The 26,318-nt window shown below is 59.0% G+C and overlaps 4 protein-coding genes across 9 annotated transcripts in view; 1 reads left to right on the top strand and 3 right to left on the bottom strand.

Moving 5' to 3' along the window:
- Positions 1–1,303: 1,303 nt before the first annotated feature.
- On the bottom strand, positions 1,304–2,694 carry APOA4 (apolipoprotein A4). Its single transcript, XM_035555570.1, has 3 exons — positions 2,626–2,694; positions 2,346–2,472; positions 1,304–2,231 (listed from the first exon to the last, which is right to left on the bottom strand). Exons 1-3 carry the CDS (start codon positions 2,672–2,674, stop codon positions 1,304–1,306), a joined length of 1,104 nt encoding a protein of 367 aa, XP_035411463.1. The 5' UTR covers positions 2,675–2,694.
- APOC3 (apolipoprotein C3) lies at positions 2,593–4,344 on the top strand. 2 transcript variants are annotated; one of them, XM_035555572.2, is made up of 4 exons: positions 2,593–3,623; positions 3,744–3,803; positions 3,898–4,024; positions 4,124–4,344. In XM_035555572.2, the coding sequence occupies exons 1-4, from the start codon at positions 3,101–3,103 to the stop codon at positions 4,218–4,220; spliced, it is 807 nt and encodes a 268-aa protein (XP_035411465.1). In that variant the 5' UTR covers positions 2,593–3,100; the 3' UTR covers positions 4,221–4,344. The 2 variants fall into 2 exon arrangements, with proteins under 2 accessions (XP_035411465.1, XP_035411464.1); XM_035555571.2 differs by having other exon boundaries at positions 2,868–3,803; positions 4,124–4,342.
- Positions 4,345–4,904: 560 nt separating this feature from the next.
- APOA1 (apolipoprotein A1) lies at positions 4,905–7,840 on the bottom strand. Of its 2 annotated transcripts, none has more exons than XM_035555573.2 (4): positions 6,577–6,759; positions 6,268–6,323; positions 5,848–6,001; positions 4,905–5,758 (listed from the first exon to the last, which is right to left on the bottom strand). In XM_035555573.2, exons 2-4 carry the CDS (start codon positions 6,308–6,310, stop codon positions 5,161–5,163), a joined length of 795 nt encoding a protein of 264 aa, XP_035411466.1. In that variant the 5' UTR covers positions 6,311–6,323; positions 6,577–6,759; the 3' UTR covers positions 4,905–5,160. The 2 variants fall into 2 exon arrangements, with proteins under 2 accessions (XP_035411466.1, XP_035411467.1); XM_035555574.2 differs by lacking the exon at positions 6,577–6,759 and adding an exon at positions 7,746–7,840 and having other exon boundaries at positions 4,913–5,758.
- A 558-nt stretch (positions 7,841–8,398) lies between these two features.
- The window catches only part of SIK3 (SIK family kinase 3), an 84,966-nt gene continuing 67,046 nt past the window's right edge, over positions 8,399–26,318 (bottom strand). For 2 of the 4 annotated variants that reach the window (XM_035555579.2, XM_035555577.2), the window contains exons 15-25: positions 23,375–23,518; positions 20,130–20,280; positions 19,235–19,360; positions 18,843–18,928; positions 18,027–18,136; positions 17,151–17,508; positions 15,650–16,533; positions 12,147–12,310; positions 11,246–11,378; positions 10,709–10,876; positions 8,399–10,331 (exon numbers count right to left, since the gene is read on the bottom strand). In XM_035555579.2, coding sequence (XP_035411472.1) covers positions 10,719–10,876; positions 11,246–11,378; positions 12,147–12,310; positions 15,650–16,533; positions 17,151–17,508; positions 18,027–18,136; positions 18,843–18,928; positions 19,235–19,360; positions 20,130–20,280; positions 23,375–23,518 — 2,314 coding nt within the window. In that variant the 3' untranslated portion in view covers positions 8,399–10,331; positions 10,709–10,718. The remainder of the gene's footprint in view (positions 10,332–10,708; positions 10,877–11,245; positions 11,379–12,146; positions 12,311–15,649; positions 16,534–17,150; positions 17,509–18,026; positions 18,137–18,842; positions 18,929–19,234; positions 19,361–20,129; positions 20,281–23,374; positions 23,519–26,318) is intronic. The other 2 variants (XM_035555578.2, XM_050715096.1) reach the window with 1 other exon arrangement.

The following is a 26,318-nucleotide window of genomic DNA, read 5'->3' as shown; positions in this document are numbered from 1 at the left end:
GGCCGCTGCTCGCCTCCCGCGTCCCCCGTGCAGGGCGCCCGACACGGGCTCGCTTTATACAGGTGCCCGCGGGAGGCAGAAGAGCCCGGCGATAAGCGCGTCGGCAGCGGGAGGCCTTTTGGACCTCACACCGTGTAAATACAACGTGGATGTTCACCGGCGTGCCTGAGGCATGACGTGAGTGCAGGCATCTGACCGCCGCCTGCCCGCACATCCGTGCCCCCCATCAGCCCGGACCCCCGGCCGGCCGGCCTTAACCCCCCCGGGCTGCAGCCCCGAGCCCACCGGCTCCCCGAGCATCCGCACCTGGGGACCACAAAACCCCAGCCCTGGCAGGGTTCGCCCATTTCTTTTACAGATTTTCCCCCAGTGAAAAACACGTCCGTGTCCTCAGTCCGGGTCTTGTCCCCGTGAAGAGCGGCTGCTCCGAGAAGGGCAGGAGAGCCCCGGTGCCAGCCAGGCAGGGGCTGCTGCGGGCGGCTCCCCCCGGGTCGCTCACCCGAGCTGCTGACACCGGGCTTTGAGTGTTTGCTCTGAAGCAACCCAGCAAACAGGGGCAGGAGCAGACCTGCTGCAAGAGGCACCTCCGGGGCTGCCCCGCACCAGTCGGGCTGGGGGCCAGCACCTGCGGCGTCTCTGTGCGCCTCGAGCAAAGTCCGGCACGCGGGGTGAGGCCCCAGGGGACTCCTCCGGTGCCCACATCCCCCCTGCTCCTGTGCCCCTGCAACGACCCTGAGCACCCCGAGGCGCTCTGCTGGTGGAGCCACTGCGAGGTGTCCCCATCGTGTCTGGGTACCGGAGGGGCTTGGGGCTGGTCGTCCCTCTGGGGAAATGGGACCGGAGCAGGGTGTCCTGGTGCTGCAGAGAGCCTGCTGGTGAGGCTCGGGGTGCCCAGCCCCTGCCGTGCCAGTGGCTGCAGCGGGGATGCTCGGCGTTATGCCTCCTCCTCCGGAGCCCCGGGGGAGCCCAGGTGCCACCAAGACACTGCAGCACCGCGGTGCGGTGACGCCCCAGGCTCAGCCCCCGTGTGGGGGCAGCCAGCCCTGGCTGGTGTGCTCACCTGGCCGAAAGGTTCCTGGCCCCCACGCAGCACCCGCTGCCTGCCCTGGCCCCCTTCCGGCCCCACGTCTGTCCCCGGGCCCAAATCCAGAGGTGAGGCCAAGAAACACCCGGGGGGGTTCGGGACAGCAGGGTGCAGGGGGAAGGACGGACACAGACCACCGGGTGCATCACAACGCGCCAGTTTATTTCTGCCACGCGGAGAAGCCCTGAATGCTACTGGGGGAGGGGGGGAGGGGGCGGCTCAGCTCTCTGCCTGCTCTGTGGTGCTGAGGAAGGTGGCCACCTTCTCCCGCACCTCCTTCTCCAGCAGGTCCAGGTGGTCCTCCACCCCCGCGGTGCCCGACTCCAGCTTCTGCCGCATCTCCTCCAGCCGCTGCACCAGCTGCTGCCTGAAGGCCTCGCCGACGGGGGCCGCCTGCCTCTGGAAAGCCTCCACCGTCTGCCCCACGCGCTCCTCCAGCTGCTGGGCCAGCGGGGCCAGCCGCTGCTGCAGCCCCTCGGCGTCGCTCTTCAGCGCCTGCTGCAGCTCCAGCGCCAGGGGGCTGAGCTGGGAGCGCAGCTCCTCCAGGTTGGTGGCCAGGCGGGCGCGCAGCTCCTCGGCCGCCCGCTCCATCTGCAGCGAGAGGCTCTCCAGCTGCCGGTTGAGGCCGTCCTGCACCTCCTGGGTGTAGGGGCTCAGCCCCTTGCGCAGCCCCTCCACGCTCTGCGCCACCTGCCCCTTCAGGTCGTCGGCCAGCGGCGTCAGCTGCCCCCGCAGGTTCTCCACGCTGCTGTCAATCTGCTGCTGCAGCCGCTCGGCGTAGGGGCTGAGGGAGGCCTGGATGCTGCCCGCGTTGTCCCGCAGCCGCTCCCGCAGCTCGGTGGCGTAGGGCTCCAGCGCCCGCCGCAGCTCCCCGGTGCCCCGGTCCACCTGCGAGCGCAGCTCCTCGGCGTAGGGGCTCAGCTTGGCCTGCAGCTCGCGGATGTTGGTGCCGATCTGCTGGTGCACCTCGTCGGCGTAGGGCGCCAGCTTGGCCTGCAGCTCGGCCAGCTCCCTGCGGATCTGCTCCTTCAGCCGCTGCGAGTCCTGCGCCAGCCGCGCCTGCAGCTCCGTGGCGAAGGGCACCAGGCGCCGCTGCAGCTCCTCGGTGTACGAGTTCATGCTCTTCAGGTTGCTCTGCAGCAGGGTGCTGGGGAGAGCAGGTGGTCAGTGCCCAGCGCCCAGGGTCCAGAACCCAGCGCCCAGCACCCAGCACCCTCCCCTGCCCCGCAGCCCCCAGTGCCGCGGCGGCCGCTGCACTTACTTGATCTGCTTGGTGATCTCGGCTTGCTGCAGCTGGTCCACGGTCTCCTTGGCATTGCTGCCCAGCTCACTGAAGTACTTCCAGAGCACGGTGGCCACCTGGTCCGCGCTGACATCGGCCTGCGTCCCTGCAGGCGCATGGACACGGGGTCAGAGCTGGCACTTCCATGCCTTGAGACCCCCCCGGGGACGTCACGCCACATCCCCATCCCTCCCCAAGGCAGAGCCCCGTGCTCAGCCCTGCAATCCCCCCATGGGCCCAGGACCCCGTGATGCCTCACCTGCGATGGCAAGGAGCGCCAAGAAGAGGGCGGCCGCCTTCGGAGACATCCTGAGCGGTGCAGGAGAGGCTCCCCTGTGCTGCTGCCTCCTGTAGGACCTGCTGAGCCGGGCAGCGCCGCCCGCTATTTATGCTCCCCGAGCAGCCTCGCCGCTTCCACGCAGGCCTGCGCCACGGGCCCCGGGCTTGGACTTTAGCAAGGTCGCGACGTGGAAGCGCCTGACGTGTGCGCGGCGCTGATAGCACCCGCGGCTCTGCCAGCCCTCTGGCGGGGTGCCAGGGGCCAGCGCTGCCAGGACGTGTGGGCAAGGCCAGCGAGGGGACGGGGGGAGCACGGGGACCTGGGGCTGAGACCCTCCTGGGACGGGGAGGCTGGGGCAGAGGGGACAGCACTCCAGAGTGGAGGCTGGCGGGGATGTGCGGTGCTGGGGCGCAGCACAGGGGTGGCAGGGGCAGGGAGCAGCCGGGCACCGGCGATGCTGAGGTCCAGAGAGCCAAGGCCAAGGCCCTGCGCCGCTCCCGGCCTGAGCACCTCGGGGTGCCCGGGGCTGGGGACGCAGCCTGGGCACTGCCAGCAGCCCCCCCGGGGTCACAACCCCCTGAGCAGAGCCAGCCCTGCGTTACCCCACGCCAGGCGCGGGTGCCACTGGATGTCACCCTTGTGCTGTGCGAGCCCACGCCAGCCCCGGGCCTGTCCCCACGGCCAGCCTCACCCCGGTGTGTGCACACGTGTGTGCACATGCACATGCACAGCCCCCAGCCAGCCCCTGCAGCCTTGGCCCCCAGTGCTGGGGGATTTCTCAACTCGGGGCGGGGGGAGAAAAACCCATCCAGAGCAAACCTGGCAGCGGGAAAGGGCTCTGGGAACGCACCCCCTCCCCGCGGCCACTCCGCTGCTGACCTTTGCACAAGCACCCTCGGAGGCGGCTGTTGGGGAGGGTATAAAGTGGGAGGCCGGGGCTGCCCCCGCGGAGCAGAGCCCCAGCGCAGCACGGCCAGGTGAGTGGGGAAGCCCCCGGCAAGCGTCAGGGCCGGGACAGGCGCCAGGCACCGGGGAGAGGGGCTGGGGACGGGTCCCACGCCTGCCGCCCCACACCACGTGCTCTGCTCTCTCCCCAGCCATGAAGGTCTCAGTCCTGCTCCTGCTCGTCTGCGTGGCCGTCCTGGCGGTGGGAGCACGTAAGGGCGACGGGAGGAAGGCGGAGGACGGAGCTCGGGGTGCGCGGGGTGCAGGGGTGCGCACACACCGCTCCCACGGGGCTTGTGCTTGCAGGGGCCGACACGCCCGATGACACGGACACGGTGGTGAGGAAAGTGCAGGAGTACGTCAAGCAAGCCACCGACGTGGTCAAGTCGGTCTTCACCACGGTGCAGGAGTCAGAGGCAGCTCAGCAAGCCAGGTGCCCCCGCGCCCCCTCCCCCAGCTGGGCACCCTGCCCCGTGCCCCGTGCCCACGGGTGCGCCCCTGGTGCCGTGCTCTGACCCCGGTCCCCTTGCAGGAAATGGCTGTCGGACAACGCCGACGTGGTGAAGCAGCAGCTGGCCCGGCTGAAGGAGCAGCTCTCGGAGTTCTGGAAGCTGACGCCGGGCGCGTAGCCCCGCCGCGGGCTGGCGGGGGGCGGCCGGGTGCGGGTCCCACCTGGCCACCGGCCCCAGCTCCCCCACGGAGCGACGCGTCCCCTTCGTGGCGGTTCTTGTAATAAAGTGGAGCTGAAGCGAGATGGGTGGCTGTGCCGGGGGTCACCGGGGGCACGGGGTGGCGAGGAGGAGTGTGCAGCGTGGGCGAGGAAGGGCGCGGGCTGGGGGTGGGCACCTCTGCCGTGGGTGAGCACCGCGCAGCACCAACACACACACACGTGTGTCCGGGGTGGCGAGGAGATGGGGGCCTCTCCTGCAAGCTGGGGGGGTTCAGCCGACACCAAAGCAGCCCCCGCCATGCCTCCCCCCCAGCAGATGCTTCTCAAGGTGTTCAGCATGACAGAGCCCGTGCCGGCCCTGCACAGAGCCCTTAGCACAGGGAGAGCCGCGCGGGGCTGCGGCAGGCGCAGAGCTGGGGCTGTGCCCTGGGCAGAGCTGGGGCCGGCACCCGCAGGGCTCAGAGGTCGGTGGTGGCAGCAGGGAGAGCCCCGGGCACCCACCCTGCCACCTCCCTGTCCCTGCTTCCCCTGGCCCCCCCAGCACCCCCTGCCCCAGGGATGCAGCTGAGCCCGGTGCCACTCGCTGCACCCGTGCGTCCCCCCTGCAGGCTGCCCCCCTCCAGCATCCACTGCAAAGACTGAGTGAGCTCCAATAACTTAAGTCGTGTTTATTTGATAAAAGAGAGGCGAAGCTGAGACAGACTCCGGTTTGGGGAGGGAAGGGGGTGTGCGAGGAGGAGGTCCCTGGGGGGGCTCCCCGGGGCTGGCCTGGCCCGGGGCCCCCGGAGCCGGTCCCCTCGGCCACCCCGGGTGCCGGGCAGCCCGGGCAGAGGGGGGGCGGCAGCGGGGGCACTGCGGGAGCGGGACGGGGTCAGTCCCTGGCCGCACCAGCCGGCTGCTCAGGCCACGGTCTTCTGGAGTTCGTCCAGGAGGGAGATGAAGCGGGTCTTGAGGTTCTCGGCGTAGGGGGTGAGGCGCTCCTTGAAGTCCTGCACCAGGGGGGTCATCTTCTCGCGCAAGTTGCTGAGGTGCTCCACCACCTTGGCCTGGTACTCGGCGGCCTGGGGGATGCCCTTCTCCCGGATCTCCTCCAGCTTCTGGCTCAGCTTCTGCCGCAGCTCGTCGCTGTAGGGCGCCAGGTTCTTGCGCAGCTCCTCCACGTGCCCGCGCAGGCGGTCCCGCGCCTCCTCAGCCACCGGGGTCAGCTTCTGCTGCATCAGCTCCACCTTCTGCTTGGTGAGCTCCTTCAGGTCCTGGGCCACGGGTGCCAGGCGCTGGCGGTACTGCTCCAGCTCCTCCGTCCACTTGGCGGAGAACTGGTCCAGGAAAGGCCGGATCTTCTCCTTCACCTCCTCCAGGTCCTTGGTCAGCTCCGTGCGCAGGCTCTCGGTGTCCTTCAGCCACATCTCCCGCACCTCCTTGTAGTAGGGGGCCATGTCCTCCCGCAGCTTGGCGGCGGCAGCGCCCAGCGTGTCCAGGTTGTCGGCCAGCTTCAGGCTGGGGAGAGCAGAGCCAGGTCAGGCACGGCGCTGGGCGCGGGGACACGGCCGCCAGGACCCCCCCAGGCAGCCCCCCCCCCCACTTACTCCAGCTGTTTGCCCACGGCAGAGGCCTCGAACTGGGCGATGGCATCCTTGCCACTGGCCTTCACGGTCTCCAGGTAGACGTCCACCAGGTCCTTGAGGCGGTCCAGGGGCGCCTGGGGCTCATCGTGCTGCCAGAAGTAGCGGGCCTGGGTGCCTGCGGGGACAGACGGCGTGCTCAGGACAGGCAGCCAGGAGATCCAGGCAGATCCAGCCCCGCTGCTGTGCCCGGGACCCGCTGAGCCCTCACCACCCCGGGGGTATTCCTGGAGCCACAGGAGGCGCGTGGCCGTGGCTTGGCTTGCAGAGCGGTTGGGAAGCCGGGTGCTCCCCGCAGCGCTTGCACCGGGCTCGGCTGCCCCGTCTGTGGGGGTGAGGAGTGCCTGCCCCATCCCCGTCCCCGCTGCCCCCCTTTGGACCTACCCGTCAGGAAGAGCAGGGCGAGGGTCACCACCACGATTCTCATCTTCGGGCCGAACCTGGGGGCAGAGCAAGGCAGTTGGGTGAAGGGAGCCCTCAGCAGAGCCAGCCCAGGACCCGAGCCCCCCGACCCAGCACCAGACACCCCAAGGGTGTTCCCGGTGGATGAGCGTGTGGGACGGTCCCTGCGTGGCCCCCTCCCGCTCTGGGGCAGGACGCCGGTGCCGTGCCCCGGCCGGGGGTCCTGGAGCAGCCCCGGAGCCGGGGGCAGCCTGGGCGAGCATCCCGTCCCGGGGCAGCGCGGGCTCTTACCAGCGCTCTCCTGCCACCGCTCTGCTGCTGCTCGTCCCGTGTGAGCCCGCTGCTTCCCCACGGCTGCTATTTATGCAGGAGGGGCTGCTCCCGCCGGAGATAAGCCAGCGCTGCAGCCCAAGAAATCACTCCCCGGTGCGGGCGATGTGGCGCGGAGAGTTCAAGGATCGTGCGCACAGCCCGGGCGCGGGCCAGCACGCCAAGGAGCGCCGGCTTGGCAGGGCCGCGAGCAAACAGGAGCTCCCTGCGGGACGCGGCGCGCTGGCCAAGGAGCCTGTTTACGCTCCGGGTGACCCAGATTCCTGCCCGCTGCTCCGGCCCCACCAGGGCCCCTCGGCAGCCCCCAGGGATTGGCCGGGAGCCCGGGGACAAGGTTTATACCCGCAGGGATCTGGCCTGCTGAACCCGAACCCCTCGCCCTTCTTCCTCCGCTGTTGTGGGCCCCTGCCCCTTCCTTCCCCAAGCGCCCGAGCCCCTCACTGCTCACATCCCCCCAGTTCCCGGCATGTCCCCGTGCAGAGGGCCTGGAGCCGTGCCCCAGGGGCTGCTGCGTGCCCACGCCAGCATCGCCGGGGACCCGGGCAGCGAGGCAAAGGCTCAGCCCCGAGCTCAGCCAGCCTGGGCACAGCACCCCGGCACAGCCGCCCCAAAATTCCTCCTTGGTGCCCAGCTGCTCAGCAGCCAGAGCGAGCGCTCCCTGCTTGGTGCGAGGGCCGAGCCCGAGGGAAGGAGCCTGGTGGGGCCTGGGGACAGAGCAGGGCACAGCCCCCAGACAGCGCTGCGGAGGAGCACCAAGCACCAGGAGGGGCTGCTTAATGCCACCGGGAAGCCGCCTGCGGAGGAGCGATGCTCCCTGCTCTGGGGCAGCACGGGCGCTGCAGCCCCAAGCCCAGCCGAGTGGCCGGGCACCGCATCCCCATCCTGGCAGCTGCCCCCCGCTCTCCTCCCCTGCCCGCAGCTTCGGTCCTCCTGCTCCAGGCCTTGCCCCGGCTTGGGAAGGAGGCGCCTGGCACCGTGGCTTTGACCCCCGGCCCTGCCCTTCCCTGCACGCAGGGGGATGGAGAGGGGTGCAGCACGCACGGGGGGCCAACGCCGCATCCCGCTGAAGCGCTCCCACCCTGCAGGCTCCCGGGGCAGCCTGGGGGTCAGGACAGAATCAGGACGGGCACCTCGAGGCACAACCGGGGAGCAAAGGAAGCAGCAGCGACGCCGGCACCACAACAGCTGCTGGCAAAGCCAGGGTGAACGGCACCCGGCTGCACCAGCCGAGGGAGGGAAGCGCTGCAGAGGGGGCCTGGCTGCCCGCGGGCACTGGGGAAGCGCAGCTGGGAGCTCTGGGCTCGCTCTGAGAGCTCTGCTCCTGGAGCCCTCTCCCCAGGCAGGGCCCCGCAGCGAAGCCCCCGTCACCGTCACCGCGCAGGAATCATCCGCAGGATGAGTCAGCCGGGGCGCAGCGCTGCTCGGCGCCTTCGCGGGAGGCCCTATCGCTGCAGTGGGGGCAGGGAGATAAGCCAAGGATTTCAGGAAAACATCTCCAACCCAGGCTGCGGCTGCGCCTCCGCCATGCCCCGGCGCCCCTGCGGCCCCTGCCAGGAAGGCGCAGGCGAGGCCGGGAGCGAGGCAGCCCCGAGGCACCGGGCGCTGCACGGGGCCACGTGCGCCCCACGCCTGCCCCGAGGACGCGGCGCTGCGGCTGCCCCGTGCCCGGCCGCGGGAGGGGACAGCGGTGCCACCGCGCCAGCCTTCGCCCCCAGAGCCCCCGGCCGTCCCGCCTCCGCCCCCGGCGTTGAGCAACAAGGCAAACAAGAGAGCGGGGGAAGATCATAATCATGGTTTTATTTGTCATGATCCCACTGTCCAACTAATTGACTAGTTGCAAGTGACCCACAAAAAAATGGACTGAAGATTTACCGAAACTTGTTTTTTTTTTTTTAGTCCAACATAAATGAGGAAGAAAAATACTTCTGACATTTCCAAAAAACAGAAATAATAGCAAAGTATATTAATATACATTCAACATATACTGCGCGTATTGATTACTACAATACAAAGCAATGATAAAAAAAAGTGTGATACTGCGAAATGGCACGGTTAAGCGAGTCCCTGCTTTTTTTGGATGCTTACTGTAGGGTGGCTGTCAACTCTCCCAGAAATACAGTGTCATGTAAACAAAAGGAAAACAAACCGAAGGTACAGAGCGAAAGGCTTTCAGTGTTTCCTGGCATCTTCCCGCTGAAGCCCGGCAAGCCCTGCCCGGCTCCCCGCGCCCCCCGGCCCGCACAGGACCCCCTTCACCAGGTGGGGAAATAAATGCAGCAGGACAGCTACGCCCCGACTGAGCCCGAGCAGCTCGAGGGTGCCAGCAGGAACGCTGGCCGGGGAGATGCTGCTTGGCAGCTGCCGAGTTTTTCCTCCTTTCTGGTTTTCTGGGCTGCAGATCCATTTAGCATTATTTTCCTGGGGACAGGGTGGGGAGGGGGTGGGAAGAGGCATTGGTAGCAATAGCGAATTAACCTCTGCCATGCTGGTTTCACACTTCCTTCTGTGCAAATTCAGGAGGGCTGGGTCGATTTTTCCTTTTTTTTTTTTTTTTTTTAAAAAAAAAGATTCCCAAAGTGTCAATCAGAAGAATTTCAGCTGTAGCTCGTGAAGTCCCAAAGGCAATGATGACACCAGGCGCTCCCCGAGCCCCGGCTGCTGGGGGTTTGCTTTCTCTCAGTCAAGGAAAGAATGGAAAGGACAAAGAAGAGATGTATGCATGTCTGAACTGTATAAAGGAGAATACCACTTTCGCCACTGGCACGAGAGAGAAAACCAGTCACAATTACAAAGTCATTAAAAGAAATAAAATACTTTGAACAAAAGGTGCAAGTCACAATTCATATAGAACAGAATCTAGTTAAAAATTTCTCTCAAACAGAAATTCCTTTTGCCTTTTATTAATAACAATAATAATAAAACAACATTTACCAAAAAACAATTCCTACATGATCAGGAGGAAAAGCTAAGAAAACAAAGAAAAAAATCTGTCTTCCCTACATTAAGCCATGAGAAAAAAACAAAAACAAAAACAAAAAGTTGTATGCGGATTTGAAAAGAAAAGGTTAAAAAGGGGGAGGGTGGGGGAAGAAGTGATCCTCTTAGCACGATGACAAAATGAAGTAAGAACAAAAGCAGACGAAGGTGAGACAAGAAGCGTATTGCACCAGGGGTAGGTGCTCCCGCGGGGAGGGCCGGGCAGCGGGGCCCCCTCCTTCTGCCCCCGCTCCCAGGCTCGGTCCCGCCGGGTCCCTCCCCAGTGCAAAGGATTCGGGAGGGAAGGGCAGCACGGCCTCCTGGGGACGGCTCCGCTCCGGGGCTGCGATGGCTCAGCGCAGCGCTCAGCTTCCATCCCCGCCTGCTCCTTCCCCGTGCGCCGGGAGGCACCGGTCCCTCTGCTCCTGGACCAGAGCAGCCCCGCGGCCCTGCCCGGCCAGTGAAAGCCCTCCAAAACCAGACTCAGTGCTCAGGCTCCATGAATCCTCTGCTGACGTGTAGGACTCGGGTTCTCTGGTTATTTCTGTGATAGCTGGAGTTACAGGCAAATATGGCAAAAATTAAAGAAACCAAAGGAACAACACACTGGATGAACTGATTATGAGGAAAGGGGCCATGGTATTCCAGTTAGTCAGAAATACTACGGCAATTTGGCGCAATGCTGCTAGATACTGTTGGTTTAAAATGGACCTTTTTCATTTCAAAGCTGTACATAAAACCTGCAACAGAGAGAAAAAGCAGAGATGCGTTAGGGGATACCACAGGATGGCAATTCTGCTCCCACAGCCCCTTGCCATATTCATGGTCCAGACCCACAAGCTATGCCCAGAACAGAGCCACTGCCAGTGAAACGTGGCACAAATGTGTGACAGCAAGTGCGTGGAGGAGGGCACCTTCCCTGAAGGAGCAGAGGGGACAGCAGACAGCCACAGAGCGCAGAAGCTCCGAGTTGGTCTCTTCTCCAGCCTTGCACCAACACCAGAGCAAAGGCACGGGGAAGGAGACACGTGAAAGTCTGGCCAGCACATCTTTGGGTCTGCCATCCAGGTGAGCCTGGGTGAGCGGTTGGAGAGAAACGGACGACACAGATACTCACTCCCTCCTCGTTACACCCCTGCCTGCTCCATCCCAAAGGGCACCTCCGGGTGCTTGTAACTCAGTAGGACGTCCGTAATACATGTCGACGGGTAACAGGAGGTGTTTAGATGCTGGTTGCCATCACCTAGGTTGGGATGCTCTTGACCTTCCAAACCTTCTCCGCATTCTGTAAGATCAAAGACCAACATCAGGGCTTGCACTAGGAGCACTAAGGAGTTACAGCTTCTGCGTGGGGATCAGGCCAGCAGGTGAGGCTGCCTGGTGTTTCTGCAGGAAGCCCAGATCGCTGCCCCACCATCTCAGGCTCCGGCCAGGAGCACCCACGCAGTGAGCTCTGCAAGCTGTCACAGGCTCGTACCCAAACGTATGTCAGGGCCAGAGAGACCCCCTGCTGCGCTGCTCATGGGGAGCAGAGGTGGCTCTGCAAAGCAGACCGCGAGCTGTCAGGACCACATGGATTCTTCTCAGTTCCTGACCCACGCCCTGCGCAGGGTCCCACGGCCTCCACGTCTCTGCAGCTCGGCCACGTCCTTACCCTCGCTCTCCCTGTCCCGCAGCTGCTGGCTGGCCATGAGTGACGACTGGCTGAGGACGGCATCAGACATCCGAGCAGAGCTGAGTGCTTTTCCTGCCATTAAACTCATTCCAGGCAAGTTATCTAACTGCACCTGCGGAGACACCAGTGCACAGGTCAAAGGGGGATCAGAACCAGTCACCTGCTGTGCCCCCTGCTATCCCCAACAGGCTGCCCAGGGAGCTTCTGCAAGCCTTCAGTGATGGCTTCTAGGAAGAAGTAAAAAGCAGACATCGGGGACAGCAGAGGTGTGGCTGATGCCACCTCAACACCTGGGAATGGACGGGGTGATCGGACTGCGCTCCAGACCTGCATGTGACTAATGAGGGAAGAGCCCTTCTCCCTCGTAGCAGGAGGAAACTGTGGCAAGGAACACGCCAAGATGTGAGTATGACTGTTCTCAGAGATTCAAAACATGGGAAGCAGAGCAGCTGCTCTTTGTTCCTGGTCAAGGTCTGGGCTGTAACAGCCAGGTCATTTAGCAGCACTGCAGAACTGAAAGTTGGGCTTTGGGCTGCTGTAATCCTCTGCAGCCAGAGCCAAGCCTGGGGCAGCCCAAATGGCTTCACCAGAAACACCTTGGGAGAAAAAGAAGAGGTGCCATAGCTACAGCAGCCAGCTCTGGGGCAAATCAGGCAACACACGAGCAAAGCAGTACTTCCCATGTTGGTCTCTGCTAAAATGTTTTCAGTATTAGCAAACTGACGTGCTGACTGGGGCGTCTCAACAGCAATTCGTTCTCAGCAGCCCCGCGGAGCAGGGTGCTGTCCTTCCTACGTGACCCCTCGTCCATAATGCACACGCATCGAGGGGACTTGGCGCTGTCCCTAGATCTGCTGGGCACAGGCCTCTTCCCACTTACGTAGGCGTCATCGCTGTTCTGGATGGTGTGATGTCTCTGCAGGGTCCTGGGCCGTGGGTGCTCGCCGGCCGCGGGTCGCGCAGGGTAGCCCAGTCCGTTGTGGTCAGGCACCTGCATCGCTTGGCCGGGGGAGCTCCTGTCCATACAGTTCCCTACGATAGACTCTTGAAAACCAGACAAGACAGAAAAAGGACAGGTTATTACAAGGCACTGGCAGCTCTCGGTGACACGTGACGCTGTGAGGCTGCGGGTCTGCGCCCTGACAGCACGAACAAACACCGCTGCAGAGCAGCGCGCCGCCTGCCAGGTGGGACGGCACCGCTGGCTGCTCTCACACACGCGGTGCAGCATCTCCCCGAGATGGCAGGCAGGCAGACCTCTCCCTCCGTCGCACAGCGTGCCCCAGCTGCCTCCCCCTTGGACCCGAGCACGTCCTGCACCCTGCTCCGTGCACTGCCCGTATTACACAAGAGAAGAGGGAGAAGGGTCTCCCAAGCCTCCAACACAGGATGTTCTAGCAGGGCCCCTTGGCAATTGTATGCAACATATCTGGCTGGAGGAGTTGCCAGGATACTAGCTTTTATCAGATGACTTCTCCCTGCCCTCCTACAATCTGGCTGTAGGAGTACAAGAGTGTTCTGCCTGGCAAAGTCCATCTGCACCGCAAGCTCTTATGACCGAGGGTAAAGGCTACATTCCTATCAAGCAAAACCTATCGTCATCAAGTACATGATGTTTTGAATAAAGTCCTGAGGTATGGAGAGGCCTCTCATTGGCTCTGATGCATGTAAACAGTTCTCTCTTGGTGAGGAGTCCTGCAGAGCACAAACATGCAGACGTGGCCACGAGCACTGGGGAGCTGCCCCGAAGTGACACCCCGCAGGTGGGTTCCCGAAGAGTCACTGGGTTTTACAGGCCTTGCTCAGCAGGAAGCGATCCCTGCAAGACATTTCCTGGCTGGGAGATGCGAGAAGTGCTCTCTCCGGAGAGACTCGTCCCTAAAATTGCCAAAATCCAGACCAGACCTGCTCACAACCGAACTCTGCCACCCGGGCTCTCCGCGCTGCTCCCAGGCACGCGGCCACGCCAGCTCGCCCGCTCCAGCATCCTTCCCTGCGCGCAGACACGCGGGGCTGCCAGCACCACGTCCGGCAGCCAGGGACGCAGCTGGCCTCCTCTCCTTTGCACAACCAGGGGGTTAAGCTTGGTTAACGGTCAGCCTTCCCGGAAAACACAAGAAGGAAAACATGAGGTAACACCGAGCTGGCAGAGCCGTGCCACCCACGCACCGCTCGGGCCGCTCTTCCAACTGTGGGAACGGCCGCGCGGGCAGGCAGGCGCCAGCAGCCCGCTGCTGCTCCTCCATAACCCAGGCTGGGCCCGGCAGCGAGACCTGGCACCAGCCTGGGGGGGACAGGGGAAGGCCCCTCGGCCAGGCTCCGTGGCCAAACGGGGCCCCGACCCATGACAGCCGCACACCGGCGGGACACACCGGGGACACCGCCGCTCAGGCAGCAGAGGTGGGGAGCCCTGAATTCGGGCTCCTTTCCTCGCCCCGGTGCTGTTCCAGCAGCCTGAGCCCGCAGCCAGAAAGCCTGTTCTCCTCACCCCCCCCCGGCCAGGCGGGCTTTGTGTCCCCGCAGCATGTGACGCTGGCACCGCGCGGGGCCACCACCGCCAGCTCGGCTCCTGCGGCGCGGGGGAAGGCAGGGTTCCCACGGCAGGAGGCTCAGCAGGCCTGGCAGAGCTGCTCAGATGCAGTCGGGTCACATCCTGAGCGCAGGTTTGGTTGAAACGGGCACGATCCCCACTCACCACCTACGGCCGATGCAGGGGGCGAGCATCTCCCGTCCTTCAGCACCCGTGCACGGCACTCGGTAACCCCCGAGCTGTAGCACACACCAGTGAGTGACGTGAGCGCATTATGGGTGCTTACAGGGAGATTTATAGGATTTCAGTGTAGGTAAGCGTGCCCAGGCCGCTCGGATGCCCACTCCGCTGGGAGCCGAAGCAGCACAGGCCGGATTCCAAGTGGGTTATGGGAGCCCGGAGGAAGGCGCTCCGAGCAGCTGCGTCTCCGAGCATGGTTTACTACATGAGCCCTCCAAACAGCCCCTGTCAGAAGTGCTTACACAACACTATTTGTAAACATTTACTTGCTTTTACTCATTTACAAAGTCTTGTAGTCTAAAGTCCTTTTCCCTTGTGTAACCCGTTTTAGCACCATCAGTACCGGGGCAGAAATTTAGCTCTGACTTCACTAACCCCTCTCATTTCACACGTTTCAGCCTTACGATATTATGATGTAAACTCAAGATTGGGTCCAAAACACACTGCCGAGCTTCCAACCTCCGCTTAACCTGGGGCGATTCTTCCCTTCTGTGCTTCAAGCACCGCAGGGAAACCGAGGTCTGAGAAAACACCCGGTAACACAATTTCAGAAGGCTTCAGAAGAGCTGTGCCTCGCCCCCACGCCCCTGCCCCCAGGCTGAGGGCCACGGCTTGGCATGCCCGCGCTGCCCTCGGAGCCGCTCTGTTCCAACCCAGTACTTTCCCAACAAACCCATGCTGTGTCCCCAAACAAAACGCTGCCTCCTGTGCCCAGGACACTGCTCCTCTGCAACAGGGCTCTCTGTGCCAAGGGCGAGCTGATGGCTTCAGCCCAGCACAACTCAGTCCTGCAGTGAATGCCGATCCACCCCGCTCGGTCTGGAAAGCCTCCCTTCAAAGCCCTTTGAGCTAAGGGGTAGGATTTTGTTTTTCCTACAGAAAAGGCCTGCAATTGCAGCTCAGGCAGGGTTTTCTCTTACAGCACATCGCTGCCGATGCAGCCACCAAGGAGCAAGGGCACAACTGCTTCCAGCTAGCAGGGAAGGTCTTCGCACACTAATGGCAAGTTTAAACTCACTTTCTTCGGCATCATCCCCTCTAGCTCAAGCGAGCCTTGCTGCTGCTGCTGCTTCCCGACGGGCCGGAGCAGTTGGTGCAAGGCAGATTTAGCAGCAAGTCATTTATCACAGTTCTTAGGGAGCTTGTTTATGGAAGCCTTAGCAGTGCCTGGACTCAGGGGTCTGCTCAGAAGGAATACGCCCCACTGCAGTTACTGCTATACCAGTAACTTAACTTCTGGGCACTTGTTTACACAAGGTGGGGAACATCACCAAGAATAAAGGAGTCAGCAGATCACAGCATCTCTTTGGAGACCTATCTCTTTGGCATCCTGAGACCTGGCCTTTATCTGCCTGCAGAAGTAGGTCAAATTCCAAAGAGAAGAATCTGGTCAAGTTCCCTTCTTATTTAACATTGTTTATTAGAGAGACTATGCCTGCAATTTACTTACGGCCACAGAAGCCAGAAAGAATCTAGGTAATTCTGTGCTATGCAAAATATGTCACGAAATCCTTGCTGTACTGGGTAGGGATGGTGTGCTCTGGCAGAAACACGAGCAATACGCAGCCAACATGGAAAAGCATTTCATCCATGCGAGCAGCACTAAGCCTTACCTCTGCTGGGCACCTTATTCCTACTGAATCCAGCAGCGGGCTGATGTCTGTATTGATGTGTCCCCAACTCCTGCGCGTGATTAGCAGTTCCTAGCAAAGATTCTGGGTCCCCGTGCCCTCCTGCATTTACAAGCAGAGGGGTCTCGTGGCAACCTTTGGTCAATGTGTTTGAATTCTTACTGTCTGGAAAGCTGTCCCTGGCGCCCTCGCACGCACAGTCCTCCTCCATGCTCTCCGAGTGGAACAGAGCTGGCTGGTGTACATATCCGTGTGGTGGCACGGATGCAGGTACCTGCTGGATACATTCTTGCGCCCTGATTTTTAAGAGATGCTGGGGGCTGTTCTGCGGATGGTACGTGTCAGCACTCTGGTAAGGCAAAGACAACGACTGACGCTCCGACAGGCTCTGTCCCATGCTGGCGCCCATGTTCCCAGCATCCCCTTGACTCATATGCCTGAACAACTCTTGAAATTCTTGCTGCTGCTGCTGCTGCTGCTGCTGCTGCCGCCGTTTGATGAGCTGTGCAAATTCTGCCTGGGGCAGCCGCATGTCCGTGTGCCCCGTGAGCGAGTGCCGGGGAGAAAGTAGTCCCTGGAGGATGTGCGGTACCTGCTGGTGTCGGCTGTAATCGGGAGGTGTCGGGGACAACAGTGCTTGCTGTAGTGCCGATGCAGTGTAGTGCTGCTGTTGCTGATGTGCATTTTGAGGGAAATTGGGATACTGGTCAAGCTGTGGGACTTTCAGAGCTTGCTGAGCCGGAGGAAACCCAACTCCTCCCGATGGGCTGTAGTTACTGGGGGAAACACGAGGCTGCTCCGGGAACAGGTGGGGGTGTAAGTGCACCTGGTCGTAGTTGGCAGGGGAATACCTGTTCACGTTCAGACTGCAAGGAAGAGAACAGAACAAGTGACTGTACTGCGGCAGCTCCAGCTGAACAAGGCTGTTTTCTGTGGTCCTGCCGTGCACAGGGCCCACTTGATCTGCTGCGCCCACGTGAGAGCAGGGAGGCGACAGCTACTCCGATGGCAGAGTGACCACAGTCACCCAAGTGACCCATCGGGGAGAGCTGGAGCATGAGGTGGCGGAGCCCTGTCCAGAGCTGCTAAGTGCGAGGGAAGCAGGAACCCTGACTGTACCGAGAGGAAAACATGATTTGCGGGGGGGGGAAATGTTTTATGCAAAAGCACCCCCTGCTTGGCTTTTCACTTACTAGCCAACAGGCCCCTGGCAGGAGGCAGCGGCAGCCACTCTGGGCAGGAGGTGCTTCCCAAGCCACAAGGCAGTGCAGCCCTGCAGGTTCCCTGAGCCCCCACCCTGGGTGAGGAACTGCTGCTGGTGGCAGGGAGACAGCTTCATCCCCGGAACGAGTGCAGCACAGCCCGGGGCTGCTGAAGAAGCCCCATCTCCATGTGACGGACAGCAGCTCCGCCTGACACCCATCCCCACCGCTGCTCACCCCCCCAGCTCGGGGGAGCGGTGCAGGGTGTCCGGCGGCCTTACCTGTGCGACTCGGCGCTGTCGGCGCTGAGCTGCTTGGACAGCTGCCTGTGGCCGTAGGTGAGGGAGGCCATCAGGTTCGCACGGTGCTGCATCTGCATCTGGTTGGCGCTGGGGCTGATGGACATGCCCCGCGCGTGGGAGGACATGCCCTGCCCGGCCACCGAGGCGCCTTGCAGGAGGTTGTTGCTGACCATGTCACCGGGCTCCTGCACTTGGATGGTGACCTGCTGAGGCTGTGACTGCTGCTGCAGGCCCAGGCACGTCAGCCCCATGTTTGGGGGGGGGGAACAGTTACCAGACTGCGGGAAGATCGTGTTGTGGGACGGCATCCCTTGGAACTGGGACTGGGAGGCTGCACCTACGAGGAACAGAGACTCTCAGCACCTGCAGCAAGGCTCAGGAGAGAGGAGCTGCTGCTCTTTGGGACATGCTGAGAGCCCCAGCACACGTCTGCAGGTGGTGAGGGGAGAGCTGCTCCTGACTCCTGTCACACTGCACCCAGGTGCAAAAGTCACGGCTAGAGGCCCTCGCACATAAAAGGGAAACACAGCAGAGTTGACAGTGATTTGCATAAACCCAAGAATATCAGCCCTTCCTCCCCACCCCCAGGAGCGATAAGTAAGGATCTCATGACAAGAAACGTATCAACACATTCCAGCTGGCAGATCCTTGCGAGCTCTCGATAACACCAGCCCTTGCTGCCAGATGGAGAATCTTTTACATCATCAGCAAACCGCAAGGACTCGAACGCAGAGGGACCAAAGCCCCCAGCACCCACACGCACTGCTTTCCCCGGAGCTTTGCTAAGACCATACGGTTCTGCCAAGTGGCCCGCCCCGAGCAGTGCAGATGGCTCAGTAAACCGTCGGTGCTTACCGTGGGGCTGGAGCACACTGCTGCTCACAGGAGGTGGGCTACTGTTTGGTTGCCTGAAGAGATGGTTATTAGGGTGGTTCGGGGGCGGGCTGGATGGCTGAATCCGTAACCTACGCAGGGAAACAAGTGCCTTTTCATCATGCGTGCTCCTCATTAAGATGCCTTTTCAACCGAGAGAACTGACGCCAAATGCTACATCTCTGTTGTTTTAAACAAACACCATAAAGCCCGTGTTTGGGATCCCGAGCTCTCTGCAGCTTGCCTTCTATTTTGGAAGCCATCTAACTTGCCTAAGTCACAGAGGTAGTGAGCATAACCCAGTGGCTAGAACAAAAACCCCGGGGACAAGGACACCGCAAGCTCTCTTCCTGAGTCACTCTGGCCTGTGAGAAAGCCTTCCTTTCTCCTTCCCCAGAATTCCGCCTGCCTCATCCACAAGCTGGGGCGATGCAGACAAGGACTGTTACCTAACAGATAGCCTGAAGAGGACTGAGAAGCCCAGAAGCAGCTCCGAGTAGAAAGCATGATAGGAACTGGCTTACTGAAGGTAATGTTTTCAAGCTGGCCAAAAGGCAGAGCTGTCAATCACTTGTTCAAAGCAGTTTTGTGCCTTTGAATCACATTTCTCTACTTCCAGAGGTCCTTCAGACAGAATCCAGCAAACAGGACCTCGCACAGTCACCTGGGAACTGGCTCTGCCATTCTAATTTTACACGCTTCCAGCCTGGCCCTGGCCTCTAAGTGTGCTAGCTCACCCCTGGGCTTGAGGTAGAGTAAATCCTGTCCCCCGGAGCTTTACTAAAGCCATTTCTTTACCTCTGAAGCTGGTGAGTGAGCAGAGCCGGCTGGTTTTCACATTGAGCTTGCAAGGGTGGAGACGGCTGAGGTGGCCGGATACAGTCCTGAACCAGGCACCAGAAAACGAGAAGTGTTTGTGATCAATAATGGAGCAAGAAATACATTTAGGAAACGCTGCTTGGTGAAGTAGGACATATCCATGTTCTCCAAACACTTGATTCCTGACTGCAGCTTTAGCTATCATAGCAGCTGAGTAAACATTGCTGCTGAGCTCCTTCAGGCTTGCTTCTTACTACAGCAAGCTGAGCCATCTACCCTCCTCAGTCCCACAGGGACCAGCTCAGTATTTATCTGCAGCCATGCAGGAAACCCAGTTAGGACATCAGAAGGTCTGGTCCAGGCTCTAGTACCTGAATCTGCTGATGAAGAATCTGATGGTGCTGCTCCTGCTGATACAACATGTGCTGCTGCTGCGTCTTCTCCAGTGTCCTCTCATCCATGTGCCCACCATACATCTTCTGAAGCTGCTCACACTCCTGCAACAAATGCAACACAGCCTCCAAGTGACTTTTTGTGCATGGCAACAAGGCAGTCTGTTCTCTACCTATCTGAAAAATCCAGTAAAGAAAACCTGATCCATTTGACAGAATCGGGTGTGTAATAACATGGCTAGCTCAAGCCTTAGATAACAGAGAAACTGCACATGAGATCAAACCAGCACCATTGTCTTCCCTCAGAAATGCAAGCACAAAGCTTTTATAATGATAGCTTAAAGGTGAAAAGAGCATCTCATATTTCTCCTGTGTTTCAAGGTGAAAGTCCTGTCCCAGTGCCAAATCCCACTGAGGCCATTGATAAGACATACACTGGCTGCAGAAGGAATACAATACAACATACTCCAAGCTCAAGCAGTAGGAACTGCCCTTTGCCCAGACATCCTGGAACAGCCCCAAAACTTTGCTGCCATAGGAAATGTGGGAGAGCAGCAGCTGCAGTCTGGCAGTGCTGATGGGACCACAAGGGCTGGCAGAACAGCCCACGTATGGGCACAGCACCTGCATTATTTCCCCCCAGAAAGAGTGGGGTGGAAGCCCCCACGGTTCACAGATTGCAGTTGACAGCACATTTAGAGGACATTCGGCAGGGTTGCTGCAGACATACAGGAGGAGAAAGCTCCTCAGCTGGAAGGCCACTGCATGTCCACAGCCATCGGCTGTAAAGACTTCACCTTTTGCTTCCTGAAGTCTGAGACAATAAGAAACCCTCGCAGATGCTCTTTGGAGGTCCTCCACGCCCCTCTTTTACCTGCTGAAGCTGTTTGATGCTGCTGTTATTGCCCATCTTCTCCAGGTGGGCTTTGAAAGCCTGGATGCTGGCAGCACCATCAGAGAAGCGCCGAACCGGGGAGAAGCGTTCAGTGGGGAGGTGCAGAGTATTGGAGTCCTTGTAAATAGAACTGAACACATGGGGAAGTGGGTTAGTGATGCCAGATTTAAAAAACAAGCTCCGGTAGAGACATTTAATTTACAGCAGCCACGCCAAGTTCTACCTGCCCACTCATCCAGAATAAATCATGTTTTAGATTAAGAAATAATGTGCTATCATCACCGTGAACAGGAAACGGGGTTACAGAGTATCCTCAGTCCTGGGCAGATAAATGTGTCTTAGAGGCTGGACATGGTTCAACCACAAACCAGATCGGAGATGGGCAGCAACTCGTCTGCCCAAATACATCCATCCCTCAGAGAGAGAAAGTTTAGAGAAGCTATTCAGCATCCTAAACACGTAAATTCATCTCTTCAGCAGTCACTTCTGGAGCTTTCCAGCTCACGAGGTCCCTGACTACCTCTCAGGGACTACTGATGCTTGTGGACAACAGAAGAGGCACGTGGAGAAGGGAGGTTTCTCCTGCTCCCAGCCTGACGTGTTCCACAGCCACTGAGGAGGAAGGGGGGCTGGCATCCATGCTCAGAGATGCACTGAATTCAAAAAGAGGGCAAGACCATAAAACTCTGCACAGTAGGCAAAGTCTTCCTAAAGCATCAGCCAAGCTGTCACTTCACTCGCAGAGTCCTGGTTGCTTGGCCCTGTGCAGTCAGAATGGGCACCATGAAGAGCAGACATAGCCAACTGTGCCAAGAAACTACACACGCTTTCTCTTCACCGTGAGATTTCTTCTTCACCATAAGAGGGAGCCAGAATAGGATTTTTTCGGGAGCTCATTTCTTCCACAGCTGGGGTTCCCCCTTATCAGAGTCGAGCACTAAGCTCCTGCCCTGCTATCAAGGTGAAACCTGTATTATCATTAACAAGGCTAACTTCCCACACGTGTAAAAATGTGCCCTCTGACAAACAGAGGCAAGTTTCTCCGCCTGCCCTAATGGTTTCTGTTCAAATTCATTCTACAAAAGTCGTCCATGTTTAGTGGTAGGGGCTCCGACCAAAGCCCATCTGTGAGGTCGGGGAGACGTGCTCCTTCCAGCACTTCCACAGCCTGGCCCTAGACCCACGAGGAGCTCCTCTGCCTGCAGACTGGTGTGATCCTGGTGTGCGCAACTGCAGACGAGTCAGTGCCGTAGCTGCTGTGAGTACTGGCTCCTTGCTGAAGCCTGTTCCAAGAAGAACAATGATTTCTCCTGGAGAGGCTTCCCTTGTCAGAAGGTGACCGATGCTGGAACACCGCCAGCACGCTGGGCTCAGTTCCTGTCACTTGGCCTGGCTGAGCAGGACACACTTCGGTTCTATAGATTACACACGACTTTGTTCCAAGGACAGAGCTGCGCCACTGCCTTCTGATGCTATCCCATCCATTATCCTAATCCGTTTGATCTTTTGTTCTATCAGTGGAAAGCAGAAGCTACAGATAAAAATTACACCGAGGTTCCCAAACACACACGGCCAAGGCAGATCAATGCTGCCTACTGTACTTCAATTCTGCTTCCAGATCCTAAGTCGTCATGACCAAAACTGGTGCTATGTATAAAGAAGATGGCTTAAAATATGTTAAGTGCTAAAATAAGCCCCACCAGCTGTTCAATAGCCAAGGTCTATTTATGTGATGACAAGACTGCTAATGGTTTCTGTGCTGTGTGTCTCAGACAGGACTGGGGGAGTCGCTTTGGGCCGTGGTCAGATGAAGTTTCCATATTTCTCAGGCGAAATGGGAGGCAGGCTTAGAGCATGTTACGACACTGAGGGCGGAATGAACAGATGCCACCCTGTTCGTGATGCAACCAGCCTCAGGACTCCAAAGCCAAGAGGCAGAGGTGATACCAACGTATTGACTGGGTAAGCGTGTTTCAACAATTTGTTAAAGCAAAACAAAAACCAGTTCCTGCAACGCGTGAGTGACCCAGCTTACCTTCACGATTTGAAGCAATCCTTAAAGTAGGACACAGCATATTCTGGCTGTTTTGCAAGCTGCACTTCTCTTCCTATCAAGCTTTTCTGTGACCCTAGAAACCTTTCCCCCCCCTCCCGCCCCTTCCATCCCCCAAGCAGCTCTGGGGGAGTAACTTCAGCGCACGGAGGTGCTTATCTTGGTTGTCTGGAGTTCCAGCGTGGCACTGACTCTGCCTCAGTCTGCTCAGAGTTCACCTGTCTCTGCTGATTACATCAGTGCTCAGCTCAGCAGGTATCTGGCTACAATAAAAAGCGCTTTGTCAAGCTTGCCAGTGTGAGCTGGCTGAAGGATTTAGCGTGAGCACAAATCCAGCGTGGTAGGCAACTTGATTTTTCAACAGGGAGACTAACGGGCAGCAAACTGCAGTCTGCAGCTGGCACCGAGAGGTTCAGAGTGCGTGTTTTAAGCTCTCTCTGTGGCGTTAGTGTCTCCGGTTTGCTGCTGTGCCAAGTACCCTGTGTCAAATTAACACCTCTCAATCAGGAATGACCCACCCAAACATTCTGAGTGCGTTAAGATACGATCTGCAGCGGTTCCCTCCTTTCTATTGTGATTTTTCTTTCCTCCCAAGGTTCTTTTCCCCACATCATTCCCATCAGGGGTTAGAGATCAGAAATAAAATGGCTCTCCAGGAGCTTTGCAAAGAGACTTTGCAGTCTAAACACACAACTCTGGTGCAGAACAGTGAGGTTTTTAAGTCCTGGCATAGATGATTTTTGGTGCAGTCCTGCCCCTGCATCTGAGTCTAACATATTCCATAGAAAACCTGCTACCTACAGCTAACTTGACACCTACCAATACAACAGAGAAAAGCTCTCCTCTAACATGAATAGTTTACTCCCATCCCCTTCAGTGATGGCAGCCCTTCTGGCAAGTCATCTCCAGCCACAAACACGGGACTGGAGGGGAAGAGCCAGCTGATTCCTGCCCCGGCACTGCCCGCATCTGCAGGCATGGAGCCCGTGCCAGTGCAGAACTCCAACGTCCCCAGGGTGGTCAGACATCTGCCCTGGGGCCTGCTCCTGGTACTTCTTCCTCCTCCTCGCCCCTCCCTGCCAAGCAGGATGTCCTCAGAGCTCCGTTCCCGGTGACATCTGAGCAGGTTTCCTGGCGCAAAGCTGCCCGAACGGCCGGTGCCATTACTCACCGGTGCTGATCGGGTACCAGGTGTGGAGCCCAAGCCCGGGGTCGGAAGGACTGCTGTCCTAGCTGCCTCTGCAAGTCTGGAGGGATTTCAGCTGTAGGGTTGGTCATTGCCAGAGTGTGCCTTTTTGACCTATTTGCCAAGTATCTGCAACAAGCAGGAGCACATTTTATAAGAGACTGATGTGATGATACTCCAAAAACAGGGAGTGTTAGATAATCCAGAGGAAACGTGAAGGAAGAGCGCTTGCTGCAGTGCTCAGGACCAGCTGGGAGCTGCGTGACGCCCAGGGAGAAGCACGCCGCAGACACACTGCCCATGCCTGTCAGATCGCCAGGCCTGCAGTGCTCAGGGGACACCTGCAGCTTCAGCTGCTTGTGCGCTAACACCAGCCTCAGAGGGAGAGAGCAGCCGCTTGCCTTTCCCAGCAGGAAAGCCGCATCTCAGCTCGAGGGGAATGCTGGTTATTCCTCTGGGAATACCAAAATGACCAGCTGCTGTCAGCGTGGATTCACTCCACTACAACAGGCCTGCCTCCTTCTCAAGGCCCTACCGAGCCTCAGGGAAGTCTTTTCATGGAGCCAAGAGACTAGTCACGAGAAACCTCGCAAGACATGGCCAGGGAAGGGGCGCAGAGCAGAGCTGCTGCTCAGCACCCCCTTGCAGGCCGCCCTTCGCACTTCAGACCTGACCTGTCACACCCTGGGCCCAGCGCTCGAGCAGAGGCCAGCTCAGCACAGCACGGGAAGGGCGCGTAAGGGACACCCCGCCGGGGATTAAGGGTGAGTAGAGGCTCGGCTGCCTCAGGAGCATGACAAAGTGCACGGCCGAGCGAGGCCTGGTGCCCAGCCCGGTCGCAGGGCGCCATCTAGGCCCTGCTCCGCTCCCCGTGGAGCAGAAATCGCCCAGCGATGAGCAGGGGAAGAGCAGCGAGGGAAGCTGAGCAGCGAGACAGTTCCTTCTCCGGGCCACAGCCCTCGGTGAAAACCCTGGGCTTGCCCCTTGCACCAGAGCCTGGAATCAGTAGTGTAAGCTGAGGCGCCTCCTGCACTGGAATGAAAATCCTGCAGCTCCCCTCCAACCCCTCTAGGAGCGGGGAGCACGCAGAGCACAACCCAGAGCCTCCGCTTCGGTAAGGATGTGAGGAACGCTGCGCAGTCCTGACAGCGCCTGCCTGAGCTCGTAGGGACTGGTGGCAACGATGCTCGGAGAGCTAGGGGCACGGGGCCAGAAAAGATAAGGGGTGAAGCACCTACGCAGGGTGCCCTGGCTTCTGCCAAGCGCCTGGGCAGCACGCTGCCTGCTCAAGGACAGGCGGGACGAACGCCCGCTTATGAACGCAGCTATTCCTGCTGCTGAGCCAGGAGCAACGCGGCAGCTGTGGTAACTGTGGCAAAGATCGCTGGGCCAGTGACACAAGGGATACTAAGAGTGGATTCTCACCGTTTTTTAACCCTGCTAAGCCTCCTTGCAGCCGCACCTTCACCTTGTAAAGCAGAGAAGAACAGAAAGCATAAAAGTTGTCTCCTCCAAAATCAGCCTCTGCCAGCTACTACCGCCACGGAAGCAGAAGGTAGCAAGTTAACAGGAGGAGGAGCGCTTAGCATCGTGGTAACTTGCCAAAGTCTGTGCCATTAGCTGTTTAAGAATCATTTGATGCAGACAGGGAAAGTTTCCCAAAGAGCTTTACAGTTGTGGTTTGCTAAGATCATTTTATTTCAGACCTCCAGGGAACAATCCAATCATGAGCTCTAACAGTGTTTCGGGTGGAAGAAAGTTTCCCAAAGCTCAAAGGAGATGTGGCTGTTCCCTGGAGCAGAGAAAAGAATACACGCTGCTTTCAAGGTCAGATTAAGAAGGGCAAAAATTGTTCGCTGGTGGCTGCATACAGAGTGTTCAGAGTGCTGTTCTGAGAAGCTAAATATTTGCATCCCTCCCTGATGTTATTGCTATTTACCCTTCTCCTCTGATGACTAGTTATGGGTTGCAACATAAGGGGGTGGAGAGCAAGTTAACACACAACCTGGATGGGGCTTTTGCTGGGCCATCTGGTGGAAGAATGTGTGGTCTGAGAGGACAGCACTGTTGAGAATAGTGAAGTGACCTGCAGGGCTAAGGAGACCGCCCTTCAGTGGGATCTGAACACCTCCGCAGCTTGCACGCTACAAAATACTGCACGTGGGTTTTGATATCTTTCCAACTGAGCTAGTTCTTAAACAAGACTTAAGTGAAACCTGAGGTTTTAGAACAGGAGAAGTGAAAATCTGGCCAGGTAAGATGTCCAGGTATCACCTTGCCAAGTTGCCAAGAATCAGGCTCATTTATCTGATCTGAACTTCCAGAAAGACTGTCTACCGTGTGAGATGTTGTCACTGGAGATAAAAGTTGCAATTTTGAGGCCTGTAAACAGCCACCTCAGTGACACATCTGTGTACAGCTGCCAGCATAGAGAATCTTTGTTCCCGAGCCCTGCTAGGGAGGACAGTGCACAGTTAGGGTACAGCAGCTGAATGGTAACCGAACACAGCCTGCTCTGTCTGGAGGTGCGTGCTCTTCACCTGCTCAACTCTACGACTTGGCCTTATTTCTGTCATCATGTTGCTGGGGGCAAGTGGATGAACAGCAGCTCATGAAGCTGGAAAACACAGAGTGAGCACAAAGATGAGGATGGCAAAGAACTAGAGTACAAGGCTATGCAGAAAATACAAGATGTGTTCTGCTGAAGGGCTGCGTCAATTCTAAGGCAGGGTTGGAAGCACGTTCTTTCCCATGGACCAGCCTTGACTTCCTTCTGAGCTCTGGTAGGCAAAAGGAGTATCAGCACACATTCTGCACAATCCGTCACTGCACACACCCACTGTTCAAATCCCGGTGCTCTGAAGCACTGAAATGACAAGAGCTGGCAAAGGCTCTGGGATATGAGCTCTACCCACCCCAGAGCTTCTCT

Source organism: Cygnus atratus, chromosome 22 (genome assembly GCF_013377495.2).
Source record: "Cygnus atratus isolate AKBS03 ecotype Queensland, Australia chromosome 22, CAtr_DNAZoo_HiC_assembly, whole genome shotgun sequence".
Taxonomy (NCBI): domain Eukaryota; kingdom Metazoa; phylum Chordata; class Aves; order Anseriformes; family Anatidae; genus Cygnus; species Cygnus atratus.
This window is presented reverse-complemented; position numbering and strand designations above follow the sequence as displayed.

Bases quoted from the DNA above. Each gene is read 5' to 3' on its own strand.
- APOA1 (XM_035555574.2), bottom strand. From the start codon at position 6,310: ATGAGAATCGTGGTGGTGACCCTCGCCCTGCTCTTCCTGACGG. The intron at 6,002-6,267 runs GTAGGTCCAAAG...CTGTCCCCGCAG, and splicing joins CGCCCTGCTCTTCCTGACGG to GCACCCAGGCCCGCTACTTC. The intron at 5,759-5,847 runs GTAAGTGGGGGG...TGCTCTCCCCAG, and splicing joins GCCGTGGGCAAACAGCTGGA to CCTGAAGCTGGCCGACAACC.
- APOA4 (XM_035555570.1), bottom strand. From the start codon at position 2,674: ATGTCTCCGAAGGCGGCCGCCCTCTTCTTGGCGCTCCTTGCCATCGCA. The intron at 2,473-2,625 runs GTGAGGCATCAC...ATGCGCCTGCAG, and splicing joins GGCGCTCCTTGCCATCGCAG to GGACGCAGGCCGATGTCAGC. The intron at 2,232-2,345 runs GTAAGTGCAGCG...TGCTCTCCCCAG, and splicing joins GAGATCACCAAGCAGATCAA to CACCCTGCTGCAGAGCAACC.
- APOC3 (XM_035555571.2), top strand. From the start codon at position 3,101: ATGCTGAGGTCCAGAGAGCCAAGGCCAAGGCCCTGCGCCGCTCCCGGC. The intron at 3,804-3,897 runs GTAAGGGCGACG...TTGTGCTTGCAG, and splicing joins CGTCCTGGCGGTGGGAGCAC to GGGCCGACACGCCCGATGAC. The intron at 4,025-4,123 runs GTGCCCCCGCGC...GTCCCCTTGCAG, and splicing joins GAGGCAGCTCAGCAAGCCAG to GAAATGGCTGTCGGACAACG.